Source organism: Dipodomys ordii, unplaced genomic scaffold, assembly GCF_000151885.1.
Source record: "Dipodomys ordii isolate 6190 unplaced genomic scaffold, Dord_2.0 Scaffold2, whole genome shotgun sequence".
NCBI classification, from domain to species: domain Eukaryota; kingdom Metazoa; phylum Chordata; class Mammalia; order Rodentia; family Heteromyidae; genus Dipodomys; species Dipodomys ordii.
The window spans coordinates 17,908,082-17,930,529 of NW_012267218.1; the positions used below are offsets into that span (position 1 = coordinate 17,908,082).

At 36.1% G+C, this 22,448-nt stretch overlaps 1 protein-coding gene across 1 annotated transcript in view; it reads left to right on the forward strand.

Moving 5' to 3' along the window:
* Cep128 (centrosomal protein 128kDa) overlaps positions 1-22,448 on the forward strand; it is a 294,901-nt gene that overhangs the window by 97,537 nt on the left and 174,916 nt on the right. The window contains exons 13-14 of the mRNA XM_013013420.1: positions 11,412-11,762; positions 17,575-18,225. Of these exons, the coding sequence (XP_012868874.1) occupies positions 11,412-11,762; positions 17,575-18,225 (1,002 nt within the window). The remainder of the gene's footprint in view (positions 1-11,411; positions 11,763-17,574; positions 18,226-22,448) is intronic.

Consider the following 22,448-nt stretch of genomic DNA (forward strand, 5'->3'; position numbering starts at 1 on the left):
CTTGGAAAAAATTATATTAAGTGAAGTAAGCCAGGCCCAAAGAAACATAGGTCCCATGGTTTCCCTTATTTGCAATAACTAGTATATGTCTGAGTCAAGTAGAAAAGGTCAGTTAAGTTGATATTAGGGAAATGAACCCTAAGATATGTATTAAAAGATTATTTATTAAGGAGAAAGAAAGAATAGAGATGTAGCAGAGCATGAACTACAGGATGTGTCAAAAATTGGGGAAAATTCTGAGTGAGTATTGGATTTAAAAGCAGCAATAATGTCTCACTGTCTTTAAATTATTTATAGAATCAAATTAGATTGGTAAACTATAATGTAGGAAAGTATATATTGAGTTATTATAACTATGAGTCCTTGGTCTTAAGGTGAAGGAAGCTATAAAATTGCTTATTAACTAAGTCAAGGATACGAGTACATTTCTTATCAAGCATTGTTGCTTCCTCCTTTGTTTCCCCTTCCCATCCCTTCCCATACCCCTCAAATCCCCTCCTCCCCACCAAAGTTGTAAAGTTCGTTTTTGACATAACGACTTGTACATCTCATTGTTGCAATGGGTCCACCTGTATTCCTATTTAAACGATTTGTTTTTTCCCTTCCCCTCCACAAATTTATATCAACATCAAATACAGTGAAAGCTGGGGTTATACCATGGGGGAGGGACATACAAAGCAACAAAGAAATCACCTTATAACTATGTTAGAAACAATCTCATGAAAGAAAAAAAACATTTGAATACTTATCTTGGAGTTCATTTCCCTAACAGTAATCTTAAATTGTATCACCTTCAATACATATGTAATTGTTTAGTAATCTTACATTATATCACCTTTAATATATATGTAATTGTCAGGCTACAAACAAGAGAGAAAAAAGTTTCAGTAATTACATTGAAAGGAAACACAAACTCTTCACAATAGGATAAGCAAAGTTTGCCTTGCTAAGATATTGAAACATGAATCCTAAATGAAAATACTTAAAAAGAGTACTTTGAGCCAGGTAGAATTTCAGTTCTGTGCAAGGTCCCATTTGGAATGTGAAAAAAAAAGCCACAGAGAAAGAATATATCTACCTTTTTCATGGCAAAGGATGATATTATCTCAAAAAAAAAAAAAGTCAGAAGTGGGATTGTGGCTTAGATGGTAGAGCCCTAGCTTTGAGCAAAATCTCAGGGACTACTGAGGCCCTGAGTTCAGGCCCTAGGCCTGGCGCGCGCATGTGCGCGCACGCACACACACACACACACACACACACACACACACACACACAGCTCCTTTGTTTAGTGTCTGTGTTTTACTCATGTTACAAATTGAAAACTTGCTTTCTTGTAAGCACACAGGTTGTTAGTTCATGTAAGTTAATGTATCTCATCTCTTTCAAATAAACTATAATGTTCTATATTGATGTAATACAATAATGTTACATTAGTTTACATTGGTTTTTCATCTTCAATATTTGTCATGAAAGTAGGAATACTGCAGTATTCTTTAGTTGGAGTTAAGGAATTTGTCACCATCATCTCTGCTGTTACTTCAGTGTTGTTAAGATTTACATATATTTTTTCATTGTTAACTGTTTTGATTTACTACATTTCATAGCAAATGTGTAGTTTGTTACACTTCAATTTCAGACCGAAATGCCAATCTGCTTAAAATAGAATAGTTTTATTTTGTGGATATATTCAAATTATTCTTTTCCCAAAGTGCTTACTGTAGTTAAAGCTCATAGATGCAGAGCTAAATTTACAGTTTAAGAGTATTAGAAAATTAAGAATACATAAATGTGCTCTGTGATACATGTGCCAGAGTCAGATTTCCCTTGTGTGTTGCTGAGACCTAAATGTGTTTCAAGTTAAAACACTGAAGAAATACATATTTAAAATATTCCATGTGTTGAACACCACTAATGAAACAGAAGTTAATATTTTATTTTTTTACAGAGATGAATGTATTTAATTAATTGAACATTATTTTCTGTACGTTGCTTAAGCTTAATATCATGTTTCATTAAAAAGTGCAAGTAGCTCTATGAAGCAGATATGTTCTCAGAGGATTTGTGGAGAAATAATTATTTTTAATCACTAAAGCTTAGGAACCTAATATGTGGAATTAATGTCTTTTCTGTGTCTCTACTTCATTTGCTGACAGTGTATGTGGTTAAAGTTAGTTATATCTTTAAAGGGAAAATATTTGTGACATTGTATTGCCCCTATGTATTTGCTCTTCTACATATTACAAGTTTGAATCTTTTAAAAAAAACTTTCACTTGAGTTAAAAAAGTGGACTCAGATTTTAAGTATATATGCTCCTTTCAACCAGTGGGTACTTAAAAAAAAAGTTTTATATACTATGATGAGTGATGGCCTAATTTAGCTTCATGTAGATATATTTCAAGGCTTCCAGACTTGTTTTGATTGATTTGAGTTTTTATATTCAAAGACACTTGTGTTAGTTCTCTTGGCTGTGGAAAATTGATTGGTTGTCCTCTCGGTATCAGTTCATAAAACACCTAAATTATATGGAAATAAATGAGTTCATCAAAACATAGAAGAATATGTCAGGCTAATTTCCCAATAGAGGTGAATGGGGCATGGTTTAATTGAGAACCTGAGAATTTCAGGTGAAAGCCTATTAAATTCTTTAATACTTTTGTATACTCAATAAGACACAAACTTTATAATATCAATTAGGATTTAGTGTGGAAAGAGCTGTTTCTCTCTATATTTTATTTTATTTATTTATTTTTTTTGGTCCGGTTGTGGGGCCTGAACTCTGGGCCTAGGCGCTGTCCCTGAGCTCTTCAGCTCAAGGCTAGAGCTCTACCACTTGAGCCACAGTGCCACTTCCGGCTTTTTGCTTATGTGGTGCTGGGAATCGAACCCAGGGCCTCAGGCATGCAAGGCAAGCGCTCTGCCACTGAGCCACCTTCCCAGCCCCTCTCTCTATATTTTATACAGGAAGGTCTCTATAAAAATTGTCAGACCTACCCCTGACTATGCTCCCCAGAAAGATTAAAAAGTACCCCATAAAGACTTTAGAGTGAGGCGTGAGGAGGGAGAGTTACTACAAAACAAAAGACCTTTTCTGTTGACCCTGTTGGCCCATAACAAGAAGTCCAAATTAGCAAAATATGATCTTTGTTATAGGTCTGTGGGGTACATTTCAGTATTGCATCTATTTGACAGATCCTCATTTGGACCCCAGAATGACTTCACAAAAGTTGCTTAGTTAGCAACTCGGTTTTGCAGTGTCCAGAAATTAGGAGAGAATATTAGAGGTAGAAATAGGGGGTTGACTGCTGTTGGATCATGTGCAGCAGTGCAGAAGATTAGAATTTCTTTTATTTAGGTAATAAATAGGAACTTGCCTTGTATTTGTTATAGCTTTTGAACCCAGCCTTGTGTCTATATTTGACACTTAGTGAATACTAGTTGAATTTATGCCTAACTCTACCATCACATTTATAAGTGCATATACATGTAGCCATATTATATTCAATCTAGTTTTTTTGATAGATTTTCTACTTTTTCTTTCCTCTCATAAAACCTTCCTGTACTGACTCATCTGTAAATGCAATTGACTGCTTACCTGAAAACTGTAAAATGTTCCCACATCCTAGAATATCGTTTAAATACAAAAATATAAATAAAATCTTAATACTTTAATTTTTTTTTTCCTATTCGTGAGCCAACCATCTTTCTTATTGTGTCAAGTGTTTGCATCCTGATTTTGGATGAAGCATTCATCTTCTGTCTATTCAGTGCTCTTTCATTGCCCCTGCATTAAGAAAGTCACATTCTAGATGGGATTAGTATACTGATTTGTTCACAGAATTAGTATTAGTGATGATTAGCTGGACATATTTCAACTTACATTTAATATTTCTTATGATTTGTAAGCTTTCCTTATGAGGAACTGAGCTTTACATACCTAAGTTTGGAACATCATTCTGCTTCCTGAGTAGCTAAGATTAAAAGTGTCAGCCACTGGTGCCTAGCTTTCCTTTTTTTTAACCTACATTTTCCTACATGCAGATAGTACTCGCTCCTGGGTTCATTCTGTTTTGGTTGCTGTGTTTGTATGGGAAATATTGTCAGTAAAAATAATGTTTTTGTAACCAAGATACTTACACTTGAACTTGATAAAAATTTTGAATCTCGGTAATGATTAAAATTTAAAAACTTTTTTATGTTCTATACAATTGGAATAATGTAAATTTTATTTAATTCATTTTATTCTAGCACATTAAAGGTATCTATATGTATATGAACATAACATTATACTTTATATGGTCATAACTGATAGGGTAACTATGTATGAGTTTAAAATAAAAATGATAATTTTCATCCTTGCAGTTTAGTGTAGGGGCTTTTCTCCCCCAGTCCTTTCAGATATTACAAAACTGGAAAATGGAACAAATTTAACAAGTGGCCTTTCTCTTCAACATTTTTTCAACAATAGAGAAGCTTTGCTAATGAATATATTTCTATTTGGCTTTTCTTATAAGGTTGAGATTTTTTCTTTTCTTCTTCAAACTTTATGGAATTTGTTTGAGTCCTTATCTTAGCCTTTTCTTGTGAGTATTTGGGAGACGTGTCCTGTTGATCCGATTGACTTGTTGATCTTTTCCTTCTTGCTCACTTAGCTCTCCTGCCCTTTTCCCTGTTAACACTAGTGTCGGGAACAAGTTGATCATGAAAGGCACTGAGGGACTATAGAGGTTAGGATAACTATACACGTTATTGCCATAGGAATTTGGGGAATTGCTCAAGCTCTGTGATTGACTGGCATGGACATTCTTTTGTGTGTGTGTGTGTGGGGGGCCTGGGCACTGTCCCTCAGCTCTTCAGCTCAAGGCTAGCGCTCTACCACTTGAGCCACAGTGCCACTTCCGGCTTTTTTCTTTTTGCTTATGTGGTGCTGAGGAATCGAACCCAGGGCCTCAGGCATGCAAGGCAAGTGTTCTACCACTGAGCCACCTTCCCAGCCCCTGTGTGTGTGTTTTAAAATTTTTTTTTATTGTAAAAATAGTATACAGAGGGGTTACAGTTACATGAGTAAGGTAATGAGTACATTTCCTCCTTTGTTTTTCCCCTACCATCCCTTCCCTCCCCACTTCCCTAACCCCCCTCCCCCAAATTGTGAAGTTTGTTTTCAACATAGTGTCTTGTACATGTCATTGTTACAATAGGTCAACCTATTGTTTCTTTTTCTGTTTCTACACCTATTTTTCCCATCTCTCTCATTCTTCCTCTTGCATATTTTCATTAGTAGCTTGAATTAACTTCTTTTATTCCTCTTTTGAAGGAAGCCTTCTTGTAAAAAAAAAAAACCCTTATACTCATGTGAAGCATGAAGTGTGGAATGTCAGTATATACTAGGCAGCATAAGCTAGGAAGAAAGGAAAGATTTGAAATAGAGAAGAAATAATTGCTCACATACATCACAATGCATTAAAAATAGCTATGTAGACTGCATGGCTTCCTTCCAGCAGCAGAAGGTAGACCTAGGACCTCTTATTCATCTTCCCTTCACAGCAGTGTTAGTATTGCTGAATGCAGTAAACATTTTATTGTATTAAATGGAAACAGTGTATTTTCCTTAGAAAAACTGTCAAATATTTTTCCTTTTCTTCTTGTTCAAGTAACTTTAATGGCATAGTTTGCTGTTTACTCCATTGAATTTGATTTGTGTTTAGTTGGAAAAACATTTGGTTCTAAAAGTCTGCTCCTGATTTAAAGAGATAATCATCATCTTTGATATTGCCACAAGATTTTAGTATCCTAATGTTAACATGTGGGCTTTGGGGATTAATCTTTCTCAAGCACATATCTGCTCATGCTGGAAAACCTGTGAGAAAAGTGAAGTTCAGCCTTAATTTCTTTTTTTTTGAATATATTTTTTATTGTAAAAATATTGTACAAAGGGGTGACAGTTACATGTGTAAGGCAATGGTACACTTCCTATCGAGCATTGTTACCCCTCCATGACCCAACGGTGGTCCAACAGGGTGTTGTTCAGCCTCTGTGTGTTTCAGGATTTTATTTGGTAGCTTTTGGTGTTGAGTTCTAATTTTACTCCCTTGTGGTCTAAGAGAATGCAAGGCATACTTTCAGTATTTCTGAATTTGGACATATTTGCTTTGTGACCTAAAATGTGGTCTATTTTGGAGAATGTTCCATGTGCTGCTGAGAAGAACGTGTATTCTGAGGCTGCTGGGTGAAATATTCGGTAGATGTCTGTTAAATCTAGATGATCTATGCAGTTGTTTAGATCCGAGGTTTCTATGTTGCGTTTTTGCCGGGTTGTTCTATCCAGCGGGGATAGTGGTGTGTTAAAGGCCCAACAATTAATGTCTTTGGATCTATTTGTGGGAAAGTAGTGTTTCTTGGATAAATTTGGGTGCTCCATTGTTTGATAAATAGATATTTAGAACTGTAATATCTTCCTGAAGGAGAGATCCTTTAATTAGCATGTAATAACCTTCTTTATCTCTTCTTGCTAATTTTAATATGAAGCCTATTATATCTGATATTAGGATTGCAACTCCTGCCTGTGTATGGGGGCTGTTTGCTTGGTAGATGTTATTCCAGCCTTTCACTTTCAGAATATGTTTGTTTTTGTGGGCAAGGTGTGTCTCTTGAAGGCAGCAGATAGAAGGATCTTGCTTTTTGATCCAACTAGACAGTCTATTTGCTTAATTGAAGATTTAAGTACATTAATATTGAGAGTTAGGACTGAAGGTGTTTGGTCGTTCTTGCCATGTTATCCACCTTCTGGGGAGCTATGCCAACTGGCTTCTTCCTATGATTCTTGGGGGCTGTTTCTTGTCCTTCATTATGCTCTTGTTGGTTTTCTATGAGTAGGACATCTTTAAGTATCTTTTGTAGGGCTGGTGTGGTGGAGATATATTGTTTCAATTTTTCTTTGCTGTGAAAAGTTTTTTTGTTTTTTGTTTTGTCAGTCATGGGGCTTGAACTCTGGGCTTGGGCGCTGTCCCTGTGCTCTTCAGCTCAAGGTGAGTGCCACTTCTGGTTTTCTAGTGGTTTATTGGAGATAAGAGTCTAATGGACTTTCCTGCCCAGGCTGGCTTTGAACTGAGATCCTCAGATCTCAGCCTCCTGAGTAGCTAGTCTTACCAGGCTTGAGCCACCGCCTTTGGTTATGAAGGAGAGTTTAGCTGGATACAGTATTCTTGGTTGATAGTTGTTTGTCTTTAGAGCATGGCATACATCATTCCAGGCTCTTCTTGCTTTCATTGTCTCTGCTAAGAAATCTGAAGTTATTCTGATTGGTTTCCCTTTATAGATGATTGATCTTTTTTTTTCTCTGAGAGCTTTAAGGATACTTTGCTTGGTCTCACTTGGTCCTGTGTGGATTACAACGTGATGGTAGGATTTCCTGTTCTGGTCTGATCTATTTGGGGCTCTAAAGGCTTCTTGTATCTGAATGGGCCCATCTTTTTGTGTGTTTGGAAAGTTCTCTGCTAGGTCCTGTTGAATAAATTCCTTAGACCTTTTATTTCTGTCTCTAGACCCTCCTCTGTACCCATTAGCCTTAAATTAGGCTTTCTGATGGTGTCTTCTTGATGTTGAATAGAGCTATCATATTTCTTGGCTTTGTCTTGAATAATTGTTTGTTCTTTCTCTATAATTTCTAGGCTGTCTTCAATCCAGAGATTTGATCTTCTGCATGGTCTAATTATTCAATTTATTTGTTGGAGCTTTGTTTTAGATTTTGATTTTCATTCATTCATTCTCCAATCCCTTAGTTGATTGGTTATAGTTTCATTGGTCTCCCTTTCCTTCTGTTGTACTTCATTCAGCATTTCTTTGTGGCCTCCATGAATTCCTCCAGCTTTCTCTTTGTGGATTCCATGGATGCTTCTATTAATCTTTGTTTATCCTCATCCCACTCACGCAATTCCTGTATTAATTTTTGATTAGCTTCCTCATGCTCACAAAATTCCTGTATTAAATTTTGGATAGCCTCATCATGCTCATGTGTTTCTCTATCAGGCTCACACAGAGACTTTTGCAGGGTATCAATATTTTTATTCAGTATGTTTACTAATAGTGTTTGTAGAGCATTTGGGAACACTCCTTTGGATTATTCATTAACTGCTCTGTCGCCTGATTATCATGAATGGGAGTTGAGGTACCTGGACTTGCCATTTTTGTTGTGTTTCTCTGGCTTGTTCTGCGTATTTGGGTATGAAAGCAAAACCAATTCTGTTCTAGAACACTATTTTAAGGCAAGCATCAACCAGAGCTCTGTAGTTGCACTGGTTGTTTGACGTAGTTAAAATGAGTACATGTACAATCTAGTTCAACAACAAACAACTAGGGATCAAAGGACTAAGAAAATCAAAGAAGGAGTCAGCAGAGCAGAAATTAATAGGTTTAGGGAGAATTGTGAGGAGAAAATAAGATAGGCTTCTTTACAACACTCTCCTTTAATAATAACTTGTGTCTCTGTCACTTTATGAGTTTTGCCCACATCTTTTTCTTTTTTTCTCTCCTTTTCCCTCTCTTTCTTCATTCCTCTTTCCCCCTTCTACCCCTACCTTCTCTTTCTACCTCTCTCTTTGACTTCATTATAAGAAAACTCTCTCCTTTATTTCTGTCATCCCTTCCCTTCCCTTCCCTCAGGGTTTAAAGCTAGCAAAAGGAATGTAAAGGGACTTATCATCTTGACAATGAACAGGCATAGCATTGGAAAGGATCTACAGGAAGTGGTCAGTTTAGTAGCTAAAGCCATAATCCCATAATAAGGATTAGAAATGGAGGGGAAGAACTTCTACCATAAAGATAGCAGTTCTTATAAAACTATACAAATACAGTACAACCATGGGAGTAGGTAACTGAAGAGTCATGGAGTCCTCAGAATCAGGTAGTTTATGAACTACCTGAAAAACTAAGTTTATGGAGTAAACACAATGGAATGACAAATCCATGTGTCCTTACCTATCAGGATGTGATGCTGGTCAAACTTTTGACTGCAGCCAGCATTTGTTACATCTTACATAAGTGGAGCGATAAAAGTGCTTTATTTTAGTTCTGTGGTAGAATTAAATGAGGAAGTTCACACAAAGCATTTTCTCAATCCCAACAGCAACTGCAGTGCTCAATATTTCTCAATAGTAATTTAATTTAATTATTGGTAGCTTCTTGTCACTTGGATCTCAACTTATATATTACTTCCTAGACTCAGTGCAGTCTATAGAACGTAGTTTACTATGGAATATAGATATCTTCTGGTAACTGCATTATGTTTCTGGACCTAGTACTATCTACTGTTGTAATTTAACTGTTGAAGTAAATTCCTCCCCAACTAAATTGTTACTTTCTTTTCTTTAAAGCCACATTTAAATTAATCTTTCTATAGATAATGAAGTGGCTGACATGAATTAGGTATAATCACACTCCTACATATTTTTTGCAAAGCAATAAGCATGAGGTCCACGTATGTTTTTTGATTCGAAATAACTTGATTTCTGTGTGTTAATACAGTTGATTTCGAGACTACTAGTAAAAACTCTCTGAAGACGGGCAAAAGGTAAACCACAATCACAAGAGTTTTCTGATCTCATTTTAGAATTTTTCCACACAAACAAGTGCACAATTCTCAATTTACTGTTTTGTTTGGGAGAACAAAGGAGTGAGTCATCGCCTGGAGGCTATCTGGAGTTTAGCAACTGAGCAAATGCAAACCTGTTGCTCAGAAAACGAACCTTGTTTTTGAGGCCTTCATGTTTGTATAAATAATATTTTTTTGCCATAGTGTCAAACTATGACTTTAATCATAAGGGAATTATATTTGACTTTACTTCTGTAACTAATCATGGCTAATGGAATTGAGGCTTAAAAATTCTCCTATTGAGACCAGAAGAACTTTCTAAGCTTTTTCAGTCTTTTATTTGTCCTCGCCTTAGTACAGTGTAGATAATTTTCATTGTTTGTCCCAGTCACAGCATTGTCCTATCATCTTGTCCTTTGGAGTCCATTCTTATTTGGACTCATGACCTTTTTATGTTACTTTAGTTGTCCCTAATTATATGGAAGGAGAGCTTATGTGACACACTGTAAACACTCAGTATCTGAATTTGATACTTCCTTACAAGGTAACTTCCTTTGTAAGAATGGTTTGATGTTAATGACAATAACATTCTTTTACTTGTAGAAAAGCAATAGTCTGTTGTTTGATGCAGGGTAATTTCCAAACATAATGATCACTCTCACTTTGGAATAATTTGATTCTAAGATCGATCCGATCCTTCTTTCCTTCCTTGCTTCCTTCCTCCCTCCCTCCCTTCCTCCCTCCCTTCCTGTCAATTGCCCTTTGTTATTTTTTCCTTCCTTCCTTTCCTTCTTCCCTCCTCCCTTTCTTGCTTCCTTTCTTTACTATTAAAGATTGACCTCAGGGCTCCATGTTCTGTACCATACCCAACCCCTCACTCCTTTTCAGCTGGTTATCTTTCAAATAGGGGATCACTTTTTGCATGTGCTGGCCTGGCCTGTGATCCCTCTGTATACACCTCCTTTATACTTGGAATGAAAACCATATGCCACCATGCTGAACATCTTTTTGTCTGACTGGATTCAAACTTGGATCTTCCAGACTTTGGCCTGCTAAACAACAAAGATCACATGTGTGAGCCATCATGCCCAACAAATTATATTTAAATATTAAGTCTCACTGATTTTGTCAGGACTGACCATGAACTCATGATTCTACTGTTTCTGTCTCCTGAGTAGCTGAGATTATAGGTGGTTCACCAATGCCTGGTTTTAAACCACAATAGTTCATTTCAGTTTGAGGTGAACATTTCAACATTATCTCAACATTATCTGTTGTATAATATAATGTTACGTTATGTGACATTATAAGTGTAACTTCTAAATATCCTGTCTATGAACACTTAACTGGGAATCCTTCAAATGAACTTCCAAATATTGTATTGTACTGATGGTTCTGTTATCAATGCTTATGTTATTATTATAATAAAATTTTGTGTAAAATGTTACATGATGCATCTACTGGTTTGCTAATATTCTGCCACATTTTAAATTACTGACATTTCTTCTGCTGAACAAAGCACCAAGGTCTTTATTAGAGTTACACATTGTTTTTCTTCACAATGTCTTGTATTTTAATGACAGGCAGAACTATACATATTTTTCTTTTTAGAGATAGTCTAAAAAAGATAATATTTCTTTAAAATTGTTTTGATTTAATTTGATTAAGTTCACAGAGAGAGACTCATTTTGTAGGTTGATTGCTAATGAAATTTAATATTGATAACTTTCTATTTCAATGATATTAGTGATTCTTGTTTTTTGAGATGCCATACATCCCATTTTGACAAGAATTTACTTTTTAATGTATCATACATTTTATTCTCAGGATCTAGCATGTGAATTGGAGAACAAAGAAAAACAACAGCTGCAGATGTTGGATCGACTTAAGGAGATCGAGAGTCACTTTGATACATGTGAGGCTGAGCGTAAGCATGCTGACCTCCAGATCTCAGAGCTGACTCACCACGCTGAGGATGCAACCAAGCAGGCCGAGCAGTACCTCAGTGAGTGCCAGCAGGCAGAGGCCCTGAGAGAGGAGGCAGAGAAGAGGCGAGAAGACCTGAAAATGAAAGCTCAAGAAACCATTAGGCAATGGAAGCTTAAGTATAAGAAGTTAGAGCGAGCAATGGAGAAACAATCTGAAACTCTCGATCAACTGACTGATAAGAATAATCAGGTATAAAAGCCAGGTTCTTAAGATTTTTTTTTCTAAAATGAATCATTGGTGTATCTATATGTTCAACAAATATTTGTGTGCAGTGCTATGCATACAATCTATCAGTAGTATATCATTTAGATAAGGGCCTTTTTATCTTGGCTTTTCCAGTAAAAGTGATATAATCATTTTTGTTTTTTGTTTTATTGTTGTTGGTGTTGCTATTTTTTTCCTGCTGTTTTCAAAACTCTGTGTGTGTGTGTGTGTGTGTGTGTGTGTGTGTGTGTGTGTGTGTTTGTGTGCGCGCATGCACGCGTTGCGTCTTGGACTTGGCCTGGGCACTGTCTATACCATCCCTGAGCTTTTTTCACTTCAGGCTAGTGCTCTACCACTTGAGCTGCCACTTCACTTTTGGCTTCTTGGTGGTTAATTGGAGATAAGAGTCTCATAGACTTTACTACCGGGGCTGGCTATAAACTGTGATCCTCAGATATTAGTCTCTTGAGTAGCTAGGATTACAGGTGTGGCCAGTGGTACCTGCCATTAAATCCTTTTTAATTTTTTGACATTCTATGTGTTTCAGAATTGGAGAGCCATCTTCTGTCTCAATTACAATATTCAAATGGAGGAAAATCACCAAGTCTTCCTAAAAATCATATGACTTTTCTCCCAGTGCATGTATTTAAATCTCATTTATTTGTCCTCTTCAACTTAAGAATTGGTGAGAAAAGGACATTTTAAGAATGAAAGTTGGTCTGGGAAGGTGGCTCAGTGGTAGAGTGCTTGCTTTGCATGCATGAGGCCCTGGGTTCGATTCCTTAGCACCAAAGCAGAAAAAGCCAGAAGTGGCGCTGTTGCTCCAGTGGTAGAGTGCTAGCCTTGGGCTGAAGAGCTGAGGGACAGCACCCAGGCTCAGAGTTCAGGATCCATACCCACCCCCTCCAAAAAAAAAAAATAAGCAAATTATCACCAGGCTGTTTTCTGGCAGTGATGATAATAGGCTTAATGAAGTGACTGACATTGACAATCTCACTGACTGTGTTAACAGGTCACAAGTCCCTTCTTGACTCTGCTTTTATGGCCTGTGATAGCAACACAAAATGTCTTTGTATTCATTTCCACAGTTTCTTTCCTCTTGTGTGATTGGTTACTTTAAAAGGAGTTGATGCTTCCCAGTTGATGCAGAACTGTTATATTTGAATTGAATTAAATCCAGATGTTGATAAACAACTGGATAATAAACAGCAAATTCACGATTGAGTTTTGTCCCTGTTTTGTGTTGGTTTCTCATTTGTGCTTTGTCATTTGTCACTGTCAAGATTGTTAAACATTCCAGAAAAATCATCATTTGGATAAGTTGAGGAATTTCTTTCAAAAGAAAAAAAAGTAGGATAGCTATATTTATAAAACCAGTTGACGGTTTTAAAAGTGACAGACGCTCATTTCAAAAGAGATGTCATGGAAAAGATGCTTTTTATGTATGAATTTCTTAGACAGAGAGAGAATGAAGGCAGTGATCACTTGGCCCTCAGTGTTGAGGGCTTTTCCTTTTGAGTGACTGGCCTCCCTGAGTTAAAGCAGTTCTAAGGCTTTCAGACTTGATCCTGCACTGGTTTAGTCCAAGGTAATTGCTCTACCTTCATTATTCTCTTGTCAGCCCAGTCTGGCAACTGGTGCAATGAGTCCAAAGTAAGGGAGCTTACAAGAAGAAAGGTTGAGGTGCAGAGATTTGGCTTAATTAGAGGAAATTTAGAAAGGTCTGTGTCATTCGGTAGTACACCAATTTATGGCATGGTGTTGCAAGTTTTTTTGGACTGAGTTTTCAGAGTATTAGAAATTGTTAAACAATCATTTCCTCAAATATTTCTGACATAATTATTTTTATCATTTAGCATTGCTAATGATAAGCAAAGAAGTAGTTTTAAAGTGATTACCATAGTTAGGATAGTATCACAATTATCACAGCAGGCATTGTAATTTCTCCTTTAAAAGCCTTAAAAATTAATGCAGCATATCGTAGTTAGAACCATGGTTAATCAAGGAAGAAAGGGTAAGAAATGTTTCATCGCAGATTCAAGTGTCCAGTACATCTATGATGTAGAAATACATGCCGAAAAATGTTGGAAGGAAATAGTTTTTAACCATCCTATTGAATATCACCTGTAAGGAATATTTAATTCTCAAAAAACCCCACAAAGCCATCTTATTGCATAAATAATACCATTAGTCTTTTTTTTTTGGCTAATTTTTTAACTTCCGAAAACTGACTCTAGGGAATATTTGGAAGTGTACATTAAAATGAAAATGATACTCATTTATAAATACATCATGTTGTGGTTTAAGAAATGAGTTGATTATTAAGTAATTGTCTTACCTGAACTATATATAAAATGAAGTATATTATATGGTTAGGTGATACAGTCTTCATCTTTGCACAATGATTTTGTGCCTGTATCCATTTCTCTTTCTTTAGGCATAATTTATTTTCTGCTTTAAAATTTGCAGCATAAAATATTCAAATCCTAAATTATTTTAATGCCTTAAATTTGCTTTTTAAAAATCTTCCTTGCTTGATATAGCACTAGAATCTTGTGAAGATTACACAACTACTCTATTAATAAGGGATATGTAAGACCAAACAAATAGCATAAAATTACAGAAATATCCAGAAGTATTTGGTTATTTTCTTTCCTTAAAGAACAATGATATGGATATTTATATTAGGGAACCATGATGTTTTTTAGGAATATGTAGGTGAACACATATGAGAAGACCTAGAACAGTATAGATACAATCTACTTGTCAGTTGTAATGTTTCTCTCTCCCTTTCTGTCTCTTTCTCTCTCTCTCACTGTGTCTCATTTAAAGTATTTGAAATAATTGCTTTGCCTTTGTGCTTTGAAAATGATAAAGGAGCAATTTTGAACTTCGACTCTGATGACAGTATGTGCTTTTCTGAGTGTTTTAAGTTCTTTTTATATTCTTTTTAACATGGACAATGCTTTTCCATATTTTCTATTTCTTGCTGAGTTGGCAGACATACTGGCAGAATTTATATAGCTTGCCCATGTATTGAGTGTTTTGCTTGATAGTATTTGACTTTAAGAATCTTAAATTGCCATCTTTTCCTTCTATGTATTTCCCTCCTGCTGAGAACACAGTTATATGTTGCTTTGTAAGAAATGAATTTTTAATAGTTTAAGGTAAGAAGAACTGGTACAAAAGTACTACTTTTGTGAATACATGTGCATCCTATTGACAGCAATTCAAGAAAAGCATTTTCTGCATTTTTTTCAAATGAAGTAAAATTGCATTTGAAAGTCTCATGATTTGCCTTTTAGCTCAATTAAAACAACTGTGCATATTTGTGATTAGTCTTTGAGGAGTTATCTTTTGTTCCTATACTACTATGGTTTTGTAGTGCCATTTCTTCTGTCTGTAAGTAGCCATTCTCAGACCTCATTTTTACAACCTTTCTTGGAAGCTGTGTTTGTGAGGTTAGAACACTCTTTTCCCATTTCTGTTCTTTAGATTGGTTTATTTTTCCATTATGTCTCCAAATTTCCCAAGGATTTTGGCATCGTTCTTTCCCTTACTCAGAATTCTTGCTATCATTCTTAGTGATTTCAAACTTGTAGCAAGCAACCTATTCAACTCAATATCCTTATTCTTCACTGATTTCCTTTCTTTTTTTCTTTTGTCAGTCGTGGGGCCTGGGCCTGGGCGCTGTCCCTCAGCTCAAGGCTTTTTTTTTTTTTTGGCTTATGTGGTGCTGAGGAATCGAACCCAGGGCCTCGCTCATGCAAGGCAAGCGCTCTACCACTGAGCCACCTTCCCCTACTTTCATTTTTTACAGTACTGTCACTCTATTAAATCAACTAATTTTGAATTAAGACTGAAAACGAAGTCTTAAATCTCTGATCTTGAATTCTTTCATACCATTTTCCTTTTGTAACAGTTTATGCATAGTTTTGACCTTTCCATATTCCTCTGGCTGACCAGCCATTTCCTGCATTCAGGCATGGGTTGGACTTCATTAAAAATTACTTTGACTCACTCTTTAATTTCTTCCTTCCACCTCAAATATTTTATTGATTCACAATCTGGAATCAACTCTCTCTCCATTCCTCCTCCTTAGTAAGTGCCAACAAAACTTCTATTGAGCCAGTAACAGTGCGCTCACACCTGTAATCCTAGTTACTCAGAAGGCTGAGATCTGAAAATGGAGGTTTGAATCCAGGAGGGCAGGAAATGGGTATGATTACTCTCCAGTTAATCACAAAAAGTGGAAAATGTTCCACAAAAAGTAGATCTGTGCCTCAAGTGGTAGGCTGATAGCCTTGACCAAAAGAGCTCTGGGCTCGCATTGAGGCCTTGAGTTCAAGCACTAGTACCTGTACAAAACAAGCAATAGAAAAAAATAAAAAATTCCCTAAACCTCCCATGGAAATGTAACTTGTCTTCCAAAGTGGTTAAAGTTATCTTCTGTTGCCCTCATGCATTGCACTGAATTATTAATGTACACCACTCATTTGGCAAAAACTCCTGACCTGGTCAGTGAGTAATGAGGGGTAAAGTTGATTTGGGAGCTTGGTGTAAGCATTAGCTTCTAAAGAAGATATACTAGAAGCGAGATTTTCTTCCCTGTTTGGCTATTGTTGCATCTACTTTACCTGGAATGGCTGTCTTCTAGACGTAAAGCAACCCAAGAGGAGCATACTGCTGAGTAGACTGTGGAGTCAGGGAGCTAGAGCCTTCACCTCCTGAATCTGAACAGCTCTGGCTGTACTAAGAACACATTTCCTCGTGGTTTTAGGATATTTGCCTTTTTTTGGGAGTGATAGACTTACTGTGTTTTATCATTATTAATGGTTATAGTAAGGTATAAAAAAGAAAATAACCTTATATATTTGCATTTTAATTCATTTCTGATTTTGAAATGATTTTATTTTCTGGCTGATGACATTGTGGATACATGTTTCAAAATATCACATTGCAACACATAGATAGGCATGGTATTTGTCAATAAAAGGAAAATAAAGTTTAAAAAGGCATGGTGCCCATCAACAAGTAAATATGGAGATTATCCTTGGTTTCAGTGATATGGAGAAAACACTTTGGTTACGTTGGCTGCCTGCATTGTTTTGTTTTCAGTGATGTAATGGTAAGAACTGGAGACCATGATGGTTTATTCTTTGCCTCTGTCCTTCATAGTAATCCTTAATCTGGGGCAGAGAGTGATGAGCATCTCTCTAGTTCATCTCTTGTTCTCTTGACTGTCTTCTCAATCTATCCTAATTCTCAGTTGTTCTAATTTTTACCATTTAGGGACTCAGGGCTTCCAGTTGTGTATGGCTATATTTCTCTTCAATACTGGTGTTATTTTATTAATGTTATACACATTTTGCATATTATCACATTTCTTAAATTGTATCTATATGCTTCCTTATGATATTTTCCACATGCTTCAAGCTTTCTGTTTTAAGAATATCATTAGACTGTACATTATTATTTTCAGTAATGCTTTATTATTTCTACTCTACTAAATTATAATAGGAGTTCTTCTTATATTCCTGTGATAAATTTTATCATGTAATTGAGCCATTACTTGTAATCATGGGTTGATACATTCTGATGTTAAAAATCTAAAATACGCATTTCAGTGTGGTATTTTTTCCTTTCTAGTTTAATTATGTACATGTAAATACATATATAATTTGAAATGGGAAAATACAAAGTCTGATTTGATCAAATGTTCTTCTCCTTTTATATTAGAACTTATTTGTAAAGGCTGTGATGAACTTTACAGTTTTTTTTAAATTCTTAATCCTAGATTCTAAAAGAAAAGGATGACTTGAAAAATCAGCTTTATGTAGCATTACAACAAATAGAGAAGCTTAGAAAGGAACTGAATGATGTTTTGACCAAGCGTGCCCGCCAAGAGGAAGAGCTTCACTCTAAGGAGAAGAAGCTAAGTGATATTCAGTCTCGTCAAACTGACCTTGAAGTAGAAGTCAAGAGTTCCCTGGATACCATCCATAGACTAGAAAGTGAATTGAAAAGGCAGACTAAGACTCAAAGCCAGATTAAAGTTGAGAAAGCTCACCTAGAGGAAGAAGTTACAAAACTAAGGAGGAACCAGGCTGAGGATAAAGCAAAACTTCTTGAGATGCAAGAGTCCATCAAAGACTTGAGTGCCATCCGAGCAGATCTTGCTAATAAATTGGCTGACGAAGAGAGAGCCAAGAAAGCCGTGCTTAAGGACCTCTCTGACCTCACTTCTCAGACAAAATCCCGAGATGAAGAAACCTCTACTGTCATCAATCAGTTAAAGCTAGAACGAGATGTTCACCAGAGGGAACTGGAAGATCTCACGTCATCACTGCAGAGTGTGAAAATTAAACATGAGCAAAATATCCAGGAGCTGATGAAGCATTTTAAGAAAGAAAAGAGTGAAGCAGAGAATCACATTAGGACACTGAAGGTACTGGTGCTGTATTATCTTGATGATATTGAAGGAATTTTTCCATGGCTCACAAAGTTAATAAAGCGTAAACTTTTCGAGATCATTTTGTGTTCCCAAGTACTGAAGGAAAGATAAAACCAGCAGTAAACAGGTTTATTCATGCTTGTTTGGCCAGGTTGGAATGTGTTATAGCAGCTCCCCTGGGAAGCCCTTTACAAAGAACATTTAGCTATTTTGGGAGCTAAGGAAAGCTAGAGGTGGCACTAAGTCATGGACCTGAAGCGTTCCCTCATCCAACATTTATGACTCCCTAAAATATAAAAGTCAAACACTTGTTAGGGCCATAGAGGCTCTAACCACAGTCCTTCCTGCTATAGTAACTAAACTGGATCAGCTTATCGGTTGTGTAATCCCAAGGCTTTTTGATATTTACTCTTTTTGTTTCATATCCAAGTTGCCTGGGGTAAATGCTTGAGCTGTCACTTTGGGAAAGCATTTCTAAGCTCTAATGATGTTAGTATTATTGCCATGCAAGCTCAGTCAGTCATGTGACATGATTGTCAGGACTGTGAGAGATCTATTCCTCTTCCTTGTTTTTTCCATAAAGTTTATCATAAAATGTAGATTTCATACTGATTTTTATGTCCTTGGTTATTAGAAAATTCTATGAGGACTGGAGTTTCAGCTATTTCCCTAGGACTTCAAATAGTTTCTGAAATGTTGTAAATACATAGGTGAAAACCATGGGTAAATCTTTAAATGTTAATAATATCATTTCAAAAATCTTTGAAATGCAACTACTACTTTTAAAATACTTAAGAAGAGGAAATTAATTGAAATAGCTGACAACACCTATTTCATGAGGTCTTTTCCTGCCTAGCTTTTTGGCAGTAGTGGATTTAGGGCCATTAACGGGGTAGCAATTAGAATGGAATCTAGAAAAGGAAGGGGGCCTTGTTGATAGTATCCATTTAAGATGCATCTTTATTATAAAACAAAAAAAAATACTGCCTCCTCTTACCTATGAAACTTTGACATATCAACTATAAGAAAACATTCCCAAGTGAGACTTGGTAAGATATAAAAAAACACACATTTTAATAATGATTAAATGTAACAGTCTTTCAGAGTTGTAGAGCTTTATAAACAGAAGTAGAATTAGGAATATGAAGAGCTGCTCTTTGTGTATGTGTGTGTGCCAGTCCTTAGGGCTTGAATTCAGGGCCTAGGCACTGTCCCTGAGCTCTTTTTTCCCCTCAAGGCTGGTGCTCTACAACTTGAGCCACAGCTCCCCTTTAGGCTTTTTTGGTGGTTAATTGGAGATAAGATTTTTTTTTTTTGGTTGGTCCTGGGACTTGAACTCTGGGCCTGGTCGCTGTCCCTGCTCTCTTCAGCTCAAGGTGAGCGTTCTACTGCTTGAGCCACAGCGCCACTTCCAGTTTTCTAGTAGTTTATTGGAGATAAGAGTCTCACGGAATTGCCTGCCCGGGCTGGCTTTGAACTGTGATCCTCAGATCTCAGCCTCCTGAGTAGCTAGGATTACAGGTGTGAGCCACTGGCACCCAGCTGGAGATAAGAATTTTATGGACTTTCCTGCCCTAGCTGGTTTCAGACTATGATCCTCAGATCTCAGCCTTCTGAGTAGGTAGGCATGAACTACTGGAATCCAACAAGAGCACATCTTAAAGAAAGTAAAATACATATTATGTAGTCATTGCTGGGCTATGACAATGATAATACTTTTATGGATTTTTTAAAATTCTTTGTGTTTCTACAGCTCTTAGTTGGTTTCTGGTTCATCTAGGATAATACCTTTTGACTGCTTTATGTTTTGACCTGTTAGATATTCATCTCTAGACAAACACTATCAGACCTTAGCCGTTTTTGTGTCTTCTTATGATAACTAGTTATCTAGTGTAATGTTCCACACATGTATGAAGATCTTAATGGAATGTCAGGTTGTAATGTTTCAAAGCTGGAAAGCAGAGGTATTGCTCTTGATGTACTTTGGTATCTGTTTAGTTTTAATTTCTCCATGTATCATGGTTGACTTGATTTCCTTGTCCATTTCTTAGGAAATGCTTTCACATCATTTATGATGAAACAAAAAAGTTTTAGGTTATTGCTCAGGTATAAAGAATATCAATTTACAGCTATTCTGTGGCTTTTTTGAAACCCTTTGATTTTGTATTTTTGTTTATGTTTTGGGCTTCTGAGGGCTGGGAGGATTGTTGTGCTGTTCTTTAATGTGTGGTATAGCAGTGGCCCTGGAGCTGTAAAGAGAACCAGAAATGGTGAGAACTCAGCCATGTCCATTTTTTAAACCAAGTAGATTTCCCAAAAGGAATAGTCACTACTTTGTTATTTTATTAATGTCTTCCTACACTTTTACTTATTTATTTATACTAAGTAAAAAGAATTGATAGCAAAAAGTCCACAAAGATTTAATGTATTATTTTACTGAATTATGCACAGTAGGATTTGGACAAGTAGCTCTATGAATATTACATTTCTACCCCGTCTTTTTTAGCTTCCTTCAGCTTATTATTTTTTAAGTCTAATAAGAGTCTAATACATCCCCCATATTTTTTCTCTGTACAAAGTAGTCTTTTCCCTTCCATCTAGAATCACCTTTCTTATACTTATTTTTAAATTTAAATCTAAAATACTTACTGACATGCTGTAGGTACTAGTAATGGTTTCAGGATATTAAGTTGTTACCTTATTATAGAGCTTTTTTATTAGAATCAAATGATTCAGAATAGGAGTTGAATATTTTTACTCTTTATTGGCATAAATAATTTTGGTCAAGTTGCTTCACTTTTTTATGTGTTATCAACACAATAGGAATGAATAGTAAAGTTTTCTCTTTTACTGGATTGTTATGAACACATTACTTTGTATACCCAAAAAAGAAATGCGTGTTCTATAGCATAATAGTTCACAATAGTAGGTGAGTACTTAGGCAAATTAGGAGTTGATATGCCTATTAATATTTATAAGCAAATTGTCTAGGTGGAAAGCACTGATGTGTAGAGTTTGCCAGGTGCTGTGGCGGAAATATCCCATCTGGGCTGATAGAAATTTAGGCATCCTGGGACAGGGGCACAGTTGGAAGGAGAAGAGGAGCACATTTTGTTCCTGAGCATCTCTGTTAACTTTGGCAAAAAATCTTACTCACCTATGCTTTTCACAGGACATAAAGAAAACTAAAAGCATTCTACTGCAACTTAAAAATCGTAATTGAGCAATTTTCCTGATGAGAGACTTTATTTTGTGAATTTATTTTTGGGCTGTGAATACAGGATTGCCCATAAAAAAATCAATTCCTTTGTTAATTCAAAGTGGCATCAGTTCTTAGGCGAATTTTGTAGAGTAAATAAAATATAGATTTTTTTTTCTCAAACTCACAAAACTTCCTTCTAGGAAGTTGTTTCCAATGATTGTGCCTTTATACACCTAATTAATCCCATAGAATAGACTTATAAAAATAGAGGCATGGCTGAGCTATATAGCTTGGGTGGTAGACTGCTTGCCTAGTGTGTGAATAGCAGAGGGTACAAACCTTATCACTGCAAGAGGAAAAGAAGGAAGAAGAAAAAGAAAACCACCAGGTCCATGTAGCTACATTTTCGGCATATATATTATATATTACTAATATATAATTATATAGTTATTTATATATGTATTAAACTGGTTATAGGTGTTTGTTTGCGGATTTTAGTAACTCGGAGGTGTGCTTAGTTAGGATGGGGTTCAAAATCTCCTGATAGCATCCATTTTGAGAGGCAGAGCGATAGGTAGTTGAAAACACAGATGTTAGAATGAATTTTGTGCCTCCTTGGCCAGGGTGCCTTGAGGGTGAAATGTGGTGAAACTCTATGGAAAGGTCTTAGAGCAGTATTTGACACATAATGTTTATATTGCTGGTATGAACTTCTTTAAGATCCCATATCTGGAACATATTATTAAGCCTCACAAACAATAGATTATTCCCAATGTTTATTTTTTAAAGCCAATTTTGGTTACTTTCAAATTAAGATTTATTATGCCCTTGATGCTGAAATATATTTTCATATTGTTTGAACTTTTCATGTTTATGGTAAGGCCTAATCTTTTTAGCCCCACAAGAGTAGTCTCAAATAATTACTTTACACAAAAAAGCGAAATTAAGCCTGGCACCGGTGGCTCATGCCTGTAATCCTAGCTACTCAGGAGGCTGAGATCTGAGGTTCCAGGTT